Source organism: Oncorhynchus mykiss, chromosome 13 (genome assembly GCF_057628025.1).
Source record: "Oncorhynchus mykiss isolate SJ-2025 chromosome 13, ASM5762802v1, whole genome shotgun sequence".
NCBI classification, from domain to species: domain Eukaryota; kingdom Metazoa; phylum Chordata; class Actinopteri; order Salmoniformes; family Salmonidae; genus Oncorhynchus; species Oncorhynchus mykiss.
Window position 1 is genome coordinate 7,377,609 of NC_143034.1, and position 9,949 is coordinate 7,387,557.

Sequence of the window (9,949 nt, forward strand, 5' to 3'; positions counted from 1 at the left end):
GAGTTTGAACTTGCAACCTTCCGGTTACTACTCCAACGCTCTAACCACTAGGCTACCCTGCCGCCCACATCTGCTAACCATGTGTATGTGACCAATAAGATTTGATTTGAATGAATGAATGAATGTACTTGGTGCACCAATACAATGCTAGTGGGGGCGTGGTCAAGGCGTAACCATTTTCCCATAACGTTTCAAGCAAATTAAGAAGGAATGTCAATCGAAATGTGGGTTTCCATCAAAAATAATAAGGCCAAAGATTTTTATAACTAAACCAAGATAAACCACAGCCTGTCGTTTCCAATGGGAACAGATTATAGTGGGCAGAATGAGCGTGAGCTAGCGAGATCCTATTGGCCCGTTCATACATCTGCATATTTCCGTTAGGGAATGCCTACTCTGTGAAATGAGCCGTGTGCAATAACTCAATTCAACTTTGCACTCCTACATTTAAAAAAAATACTTTGGCAAAGGCTAAAGTCAACAACTTATTCCGCTGTTGAACCACCAAGCAGATGCTTCATATTTATACATCCAGTGAAATATCTGTCTCATTGTTCTTTCCGTGATACAGCTGTGAAGCAGGCAAGAGTAACTAAGTATTTCCAGGTCACGGATCTTCTTCTTCTTCTATCGTATAATGGCGTTCTCAACAATTGGATGTGCATTCCGCCTCCACCTGTGGGGTGGATAATAAGGATCCGGGTATTATTATATTATTAGTATTTTTTTTTTTACAAACTATCAACAAAAAAAATTTGCTAAACAAAATCAACCTACTTTCCTGTAAAAAATAAATACAAATAAAGTGATCATAAAGAAGAAAAAAAGGTCCCTAAACTCTGAACAGGTTCATTGACTTGAAGAACGATGCTCCTGTGAGGACGGGACATTTCCTAGCGACAGTAGTCCTTTCAGTGCTTCTGTCGTGAAGTCTTGGAGACCCAAAAACGCATCTGCTGCAGATATAATGATATCCAGGTTCTTGGACTTGTGAGACACTTGTGTTGTACAATTAACCTCTGTGGCTATAAATGCCACACAATCCACTTTCTTTACAATGAGTGTATCCAGATAACTTGATTTACCTTAAAACACTAGCAACTGGTTGCAATGCCTCCCCCTGCCATATCTTCAACACTGTTGCCTCTTCCCCCTTCGACTCTCTTCACTGCCTCCACATAGGAGATCTGCTGCACAGCCATCATTTCTTGACACCTCAGCCTCCCTAACAGGGCACTCAAGGAAGTATGAACCCCACCACAGTTGCAACATTTTCCATTCACATATTCTTCAATATCCTACTTCTCCCATCTGCAAACATTTAATCATATCCTTTACAATTCCCCCCCGACTGTAATGGTTTGGACATAAATGCTCTCACCGCATATCTCACATATCCAAGCTTCACTTGTTCAGGTAGAGTCTCCTCAAACAACAACAACAATATCGACAGGCTTTTCTCCTACCTTCCATTCACCATACGGGTCAGGTGACGTGCACTGACCAATCCTGGGACTCGTCAGCTATATCCTCCTTTTGCAGGCTCCGAAGATCAATACAGGTCACTTCTGACGTAGGTTCACCTTTCCCACTGCTTTCTTTACAGTCCTTGGTATTACAAATGGATTTCCCAAATTAACCTCCTTGTCCAAAACAATGCAGTCCGATGATAAATGCGTTATTGGACCGGTCCTGGTCTTCTAATACAACTTTGGCCCGTTTTTGTTTCCATTCTTTGATTTCACTAGTTTCCATTCGTTATCACACACTACACTTGTCGCACTTTCAGATTCAAGCACAGTCGCCTTTTCCGTCTTACTCGCTTCTTGGAACCGGTTGTTGTCATTGGATCTTTTGGAATCCTTCAGAATAAGAGTCCCGTCATGTTTACCAAACATTATGGATAAACTGAAGAGGATGCATGTCTCTCCGCCCTAATAATGGGAGTGGTTGTCCACAAAGCGTCTGTCTTGCTCTCTGAGCTGGTGGCCTCATCTCATTGGTCGATACATCTCATTATTGTAATCCGTTTTTGAATATTTGATGAGGGTTGTTGACATCAACCGCCTGTATTCAATGGAGAGAGATGCTATGCTACTAGCCTCATGCCATGAATATGCATAGCCATCTCGAGACAACTCCAATATAGAGGGGTTTTTTTCTCCTAAAAGTAGCGTGTCCCGAATGTCACGTGTCCTAGTTTTATATCAGTACAGTCATAACGACTTAAGCATTACAAAACTTTTATTTGATCAAATTCATCTAGTGTAGCAATTAAGTCATTGCTTTTGTTGTTGACCAAATTCGACTCACTCTCATTGACCTCCATACAAAACTGCCTGCTTGGTGGGTGAAACAACAAGAAAACGCCCCATGCTGGAGGGAGACAGATTTGCAGCCGAGTTGGGCCTCTTCCTCTCTGGGGACACTTTATAAATTAATATTTAGTGCTGAATTATCAATACATTTTATACTTGTTATCATACAAAGAATAATTAAATATTTTATATAAGATATGTGATTTTTGTTTTTTGTTTTGTTTATTTCAATCCTAAACGGTCAACAATGTTGTTTGTGTGTGTACTCTTATCTTCTATACGTTGTGCTGCAGTAAAAGGTCCATTCTACCCAGAAACACTTCTAGTCTCCAAGTCCACTGAGTTTACACCCCCAGGAACACTTCTAGTCTCCAAGTCCACAGAGTTTACACCCCCAGGAACACTTCTAGTCTCCAAGTCCACTGAGTTTACACCCCCAGGAACACTTCTAGTCTCCAAGTCCACTGAGTTTACACCCCCAGGAACACTTCTAGTCTCCAGGTCCACTGAGTTTACACCCCCAGGAGCACTTCTAGTCTCCAAGTCCACTGAGTTTACACCCCCAGGAGCACTTCTAGTCTCCAGGTCCACTGAGTTTACACCCCAAGGAGCACTTCTAGTCTCCAAGTCCACTGAGTTTACACCCCCAGGAGCACTTCTAGTCTCCAAGTCCACTGAGTTTACACCCCCAGGAACACTTCTAGTCTCCAAGTCCACTGAGTTTACACCCCCAGGAACACTTCTAGTCTCCAGGTCCACTGAGTTTACACCCCCAGGAGCGTCGCTGCTCATTTTGCGGCCCTTTAAAGAGTGGCCAATCAGCTTTAATCCACTTGTTTGTCATATTGGACATAAATATTGCACCGTACATAATCGATTGTGTGTCTATAAAACCAGGGTCCAGCTTACTCACTAGAGTCTACAGCATACAAAACAGATGAGTTTGAACAAAACTCTTCTCGTTGTAACGGATGAATCTGAACAAAACGTTTGTGTGTCCAATAGGAAACATCTATTGGATTTAGGCTGATTGGCTACTCTTCAAGGGATGCAAAATGAGCAGTGACGCTCCTCTGGGTGTAAACTCTGTGACGATAAGAAGTAGCCACCGTAGCAGATAGCCTGGCTAATGCAAATACAGATATTCAGGAAATTCATGAGCTGGAATATATCGCTAGTTCTGACTACGGAAGCAGATTATTAACGAATTTTAGCTGAAGATCCTTAGTTTAATTATGGTGAAGAAAATGTTCAGCAGTCTAATGGCTTGGGGGTAGAAGCTGTTCAGGAGTCTAATGGCTTGGGGGTAGAAGCTGTTCAGCAGTCTGATGGCTTGGGGGTAGAAGCTGTTCAGGAGTCTAATGGCTTGGGGGTAGAAGCTGTTCAGCAGTCTGATGGCTTGGGGGTAGAAGCTGTTCAGCAGTCTGATGGCTTGGGGGAGTAGAAGCTGTTCAGCAGTCTTATGGCTTGGAAGGTAGAAGCTGTTCAGCAGTCTAATGGCTTGGGGGTAGAAGCTGTTCAGCAGTCTAATGGCTTGGGGGTAGAAGCTGTTCAGCAGTCTGATGGCTTGGGGGTAGAAGCTGTTCAGCAGTCTAATGGCTTGGGGGTAGAAGCTGTTCAGCAGTCTAGTGGCTTGGGGGTAGAAGCTGTTCAGCAGTCTAGTGGCTTGGGGGTAGAAGCTGTTCAGCAGTAATGGCTTGGGGGTAGAAGCTGTTCAGCAGTCTGATGGCTTGGGGGTAGAAGCTGTTCAGCAGTCTAATGGCTTGGGGGTAGAAGCTGTTCAGCAGTCTGATGGCTTGGAGGTAGAAGCTGTTCAGCAGTCTGATGGCTTGGGGGTAGAAGCTGTTCAGCAGTCTTATGGCTTGGGGGTAGAAGCTGTTCAGCAGTCTGATGGCTTGGAGGTAGAAGCTGTTCAGCAGTCTGATGGCTTGGGGGTAGAAGCTGTTCAGCAGTCTTATGGCTTGGGGGTAGAAGCTGTTCAGCAGTCTAATGGCTTGGGGGTAGAAGCTGTTCAGCAGTCTTATGGCTTGGAGGGTAGAAGCTGTTCAGCATTCTAATGGCTTGGGGGTAGAAGCTATTCAGCAGTCTAATGGCTTGAGGGTAGAAGCTGTTCCAGAGCCTTTTGGTGCCAAACTTGGTATTCCGGTACCGCTGGCCGTGCGGTAGCAGGGAGGACTTGGGTGGCTGGAGTCTTTGACAATTTTTAGGGCCTTCCTCTGACACCGCCTGGTATAGAGGTCCTGGATGGCAGGGAGCTTGGCCCCAGTGATATACTGGGCCGTACGCACTACCCTCTGTAGCACCTTGCGGTCGGATGCCAAGCAGTTGCCATACCAAGCGGTGATGCAGCCAGTCAAGATGCTCTCAGTGGTGCAGTTGTATAACTTTTTGAGGATCTGAGGGCCCCATGCCAAATCTTTTCAGCCTCCTGAGGGGGAAGAGGCATGGTCGTGCCCTCGTCACGACTGTTGGTGTGTTTGGACTAGAGGTCGACCGATTTATGATTTTTTTCAACGCCGATACCGATTATTGGAGGACCAAAAAAGCCAATACCGATTAACATCAATAAAATCAATTTAGCCTCAAATAATGAAACATGTTCAATTTGGTTTAAATAATGCAAAAACAAAGTGTTGGAGAAGAAAGTAAAAGTGCAATATCTGCTATGTAAGAAAGCTAATGTTTCAGTTCCTTGATCAGAACATGAGAACATATGAAACCTGGTGGTTCATTTTAACATGAGTCTTCAATATTCCCAGGTAAGAAGTTTTAGGTTGTAGTTATTACTAGTTAGCCATTTCACTTCGGTTACACCAGCCTAATCTCGGGAGTTGATAGGCTTGAAGTCATAAACAGGGCAATGCTTGACGCACAACGAAGCGCTGCTGGCAAAATGCACAAAAGTGCTGTTTGAATTAATGTTTACGCGCCTGCTTCTGCCTACCACCGTTCAGTCAGATACTTGTATGCTTGTATGCTCAGTCAGATTATATGCAACGCAGGACACGCTAGATAATATCTAATAATATCTTCAACCATGTGTAGTTAACTAGTGATTATGATTGATTGTGTTTTTTATAAGTTTAATGCTAGCTAGCAACTTACCTTGGCTTACTGCATTGACGTAACAGGCAGTCTCCTTGTGGAGTGCAACGAGAGAGAGGCAGGTCGTTATTGCGTTGGACTAGTTAAAAACCTCTTAAGTCTACCCCCTCCTTTTTCGAACATTCTGTTAAAAATCGCGCAACTTTTCAGCGTCCTGCTACTCATGCCAGGAATATAGTATATGCATATGATTAGTATGTGTGGATAGAAAACACTCTGAAGTTTCTAAAACTGGTTAAATCACGGCTGTGACTATAACAGATCGTTTGTTTCATCAAAAAACGCACGAAAAACTGCTCTCTGAAAGCTAAAAATAATTTCCATGCGTCACTTTCATGGGTTGTTAAAAGGGCACAAAATTAATTATGGATCTGCATGCAATTCCTACAGATTCCACACGATGTCGCCTTTGTCGTCATTTTCAAGGGACTTTTTTCTTGGTAAATCCAACTAACTGGATTCCATTTCTTCCGGTCTCCACCAGGATGTTTTGAATGTGCACATTGGCAGCCATTGATTTGAAAACGAGGAGCTATTGAATATACATCGCCCTGTAATCATTTTGATAGATTATAAACGTTTACTAATACCTAAAGTTGGATTACAAAAGTATTTCGAAGTGTTTTGTGAAAGTTTATCGTCGACTTTTTTAATTTTAAAAAATGACGCAGCGTTTAAAAACAATGTTTTTTTCTGAATGACACAGCTTCCATAGAAAGCTATTTTGGGTATATATGGACCGATTTAAACGAAAAAAAGACCCAATAGTGATGTTTATGGGGCATATAGGAGTGCCAAGAAAGAAGCTCGTCAAAGGTAATGAATGTTTTATATTTTATTTCTGCGTTTTGTGTAGCGCCGGCTAAGCTAAATCTTTGTTTACATCGCATTCAGGCATTTTGGGGTGTTGCATGCTATCAGATAATAGCTTCTCATGCTTTCGCCGAAAAGCATTTTAAAAATCTGACTTGTTGGCTAGGTTCACAACGAGTGTAGCTTTAATTCAATACCCTGCATGTGAATTTTGATGAACGTTTGAGTTTTAACGAGTACATTTAGCATTTAGCGTAGCGCATTTGCATTTCCAGGTGTCTACTTAAGACATCTGCGTCTCAAGTAGGAGCAAGAAGTTAACTGTAAGATTGCAAGATTGGATCCCCCGAGCTGACAATGTGAAAATCTGTAGTTCTGCCCCTGAACGAGGCAGTTAACCCACCGTTCCTAGGCCGTCATTGAAAATAAGAATGTGTTCTTAACTGACTTGCCGAGTTAAATAAAGATATAAAAACAAAAATCGGCAAATCGGCGCCCAAATATACCGATTTTGATTGTTATGAAAACCTGAAATCGGCCCTAATTAATCGGCCATTTCGATTAATCGTCGCCCTCTAGTTTGGACGATGATAGTTCTTTAGTGATGTGAACACAGAGGAACTTGAAGCTCTCGACCCCTCTCCTACAGACCCGTCAATGTGAATGGTGGTGTGCTCGGCCCTTCGTTTCCTGTAGTCCGTTTCCTACGCATGTGTCTTGTATTTGTCTTGTTGAGGGAGAGGTTGATGTCCTGAATAATTTTGCACGCCCAATTTTTCAGTTTTTGATTTGTTAAAAAAGTTTGAAATATCCAATAAATGTCGTTCCACTTCATGATTGTGTCCCACTTGTTGTTGATTCTTCACAAAAAAATACAGTTTTATATATTTATGTTTGAAGCCTGAAATGTGGCAAAAGGTTGCAAAGTTCAAGGGGGGCGAATACTTTCGCAAGGCACTGTAATTACTTCACCTAGCTGTCTAGGGCCATAAGCAAACAAGAAAATGCTCATCCAGAGACCGGTGATCAGTTTTACCTCATTTCTACCAGCATGCACCTGTGCAAAACTCTAAATCCCCTTTACTACACACACAGAGACACATACGAAGCTCTGCCTCGTTCGCCGTTTGGCAAATCATCCTCCCGATTCCTGCTTACAAGCAAAAACTCAAACAGGAAGTACCAGTGACTCGCTCAATACAGAAGTGGTCCGACGAAGTGGATGATACGACTGTTTTGCACAGACTGGAATATGTCCCGGGAATCATCTGATGGCATTGAGGAGTACACCACATCAGTCACCGGCTTCTTTAAGAAGTGCATCGACGATGTTGTCCCCACAGTGACTGTACGTACATATCCCAACCAGAAACCATGGATTACAGGCAACATCTGCACTGAGCTAAAGGCTAGAGCTTCCGCTTTCAAGGAGCGGGACACTAATCTGTACACTTATAAGAAATCCCGCTATGTCCTCAGACGAACCATAAAACAGGCAAAGCGTTAATACAGGATCAAGTTTGAATCCTACTACACCGCGTCTGTCGCTTGTTGGATGTGGCAGCGCTTGCAAACTATCACAGATTACAAAGCGAAACCCAGCCATGAGCTGCCCAGTGACACAGACGTACCAGAAGAGCTAAATGCCTTCTATGCTCACTTCGAGGCAAGCAACACTGAACCATGCATGAAAGCATCAGCCTTTCCGGACAACTGTGTGATCACGCTCTCCATAGCGGATGTGAGTAAGACCTTTTAAATAAGTTAACATTCACAAGGCCACAGGGCCAGACGGATTACTAGGACGCATACGCAGAGCTGACCAGCTGGCAAGACATTTTCTCCCTGACACAGTCTGTAATACCTACATGTTTCAAGCAGACCACCATAGTCCTTGTGTCCAAGAACGCCATGGTAACCTGTCTAAATGACTGCCACCACGTAGGACTCACATCTCTAGGCTGGTCATGGCTCACATCAACACCATCACCTCAGACACCCAGGTCTCACTCCAATTCACATAGCGCCTCAACAGTTCCACAAATGTCCCAATCGCTATTGCACTCCACACTGCCCTTTCCCACCTGGACAACAGGAACACGTGAGAATGCTGTTCGTTGACTACAGCTCAGCGTTCAACACCATAGTGCCCTCCAAGCTCATCACTTAGCTAAGGACCATGGGACTGAACACCTCCCTCTACAACTGGATCCTGGACTTCCTGACGGGCCGCCCATTTATCTGACAATCTAAGGTTGATTATCTACGAGGTTATGGTTGAATGACCTGTTTTAATATTTCACCAACTTGTTTTATGTTATTGGTTATTGAGGGGTTACTGAGTGAGAAATACTTTGTTTCACCTTGCTGAATTTTGAATGTGGTTTTAGGAAAGCTACTGTTTTATTACTGAGTGTTTTTAATGCTGATGGTTTGAGAAAACGGTCCACTGCTCTTTATTATGTTGAGTGTTACCAGTGTGAAGCTATATCACGGTGAGTGATTGTATACATTGACTATTAAAGACACCATACTGTTGCTCTTGTTTTGTTGTGTTGACAATCAAGACTCTCAACACTATACCACTGCTCCTAGTGGATGAACATTCTATAATTCTTACACTTCATAATGGAATTAAACCAAACGATTCTAAACTACTTTTAACAATTAAGACTGAAAATGGTACAAAAACACGTTGACTTGAAGAACGATGCAGATACAAAGTTTGTTAACAGAATGACGGTTTGTGTCGTTTGTGGAAATTGTTAGAAGTAGGCCTTGTGTTTAACGTTGTAGAATGTTCAGTGGAAATGGTGCTTGTGCTCCATGGAGTTGAATGGATTGTTTAACTTTGCATTCATTGGTTTTTCATACATTTTTAAAGTGACAACTCTGTGTGTCAGCATCAATCTGTTACCTTAGAATTACCCCTAATCTATTCAACATGAATAGCCAGGCGATTTTGAGGTAAGAAAATGCTTGTGTTGCTTATAGGGTGATGTTTGAATCGGCTACTGAGGATGGGGTGGTAATGTCAATCACTGAGTGTATCAGATAATAGTAATGAATTTGAACTGAATATGCTTGTACTCAACAGCCAGTGTTTTTCTTCACTTAATGCCTAATCTGACTGGCTGTTGCCGTCAATCCTATATTTATTTTATGGAAAAAGGTTTCCTGCTGGACGGGATGTGTGGTTAGCTAGCTTAGATACATTTTTGTCTTTTCTGGAGCTATACCACAATCTAGGTTTATGAAAATCACCCTGAACTCTTTCGGTCTTCTCTTCTTTTAGATCCACCTCTAGCCTACCATGTCTGAACCAGGTTCTGGTTGTGGTGTTCCAGCCCAGAGAAGCTCACAGCGGGGTCCAGAGTTGCTGTCAGTGAAGCTGGGGGATTGCAATCAAACAGTGGAACTCAATGTGATTGTCAAAGAGGAGGAGGAGGAGAGAGAAATCAATGAGGGGGAGGAGGAAGAGCGAGAGGAGGACAGGGACTCTGACTCAGGTAAATTCAGGCTAACAGGCTTTGGTTCAGAGGTAAACAACCCAAAATAAGCATTGATTTTCTGGTTCATTAAGAAATATAAACATATGTTTTTGGATGTTGAATAAAATGTTAATTCTGAATATTTAGGCAAGTTAGCTGGCTAACTCATTGATTCTGCTTTGTAGTATAACCCTCAGACTTCTGTATGTGTAAGAGGTGAGG

The 9,949-nt window shown here is 42.8% G+C and overlaps 1 protein-coding gene across 2 annotated transcripts in view; it reads left to right on the top strand.

The window, feature by feature from the left end:
- The window catches only part of LOC118938511 (uncharacterized), a 34,099-nt gene that overhangs the window by 17,719 nt on the left and 6,431 nt on the right, over positions 1 to 9,949 (top strand). For both annotated transcript variants that reach the window (XM_090194946.1, XM_036942551.2), the window contains exon 2: positions 9,532 to 9,745. In XM_090194946.1, the coding sequence (XP_090051072.1) occupies positions 9,550 to 9,745 (196 nt within the window). In that variant the 5' untranslated portion in view covers positions 9,532 to 9,549. The remainder of the gene's footprint in view (positions 1 to 9,531; positions 9,746 to 9,949) is intronic.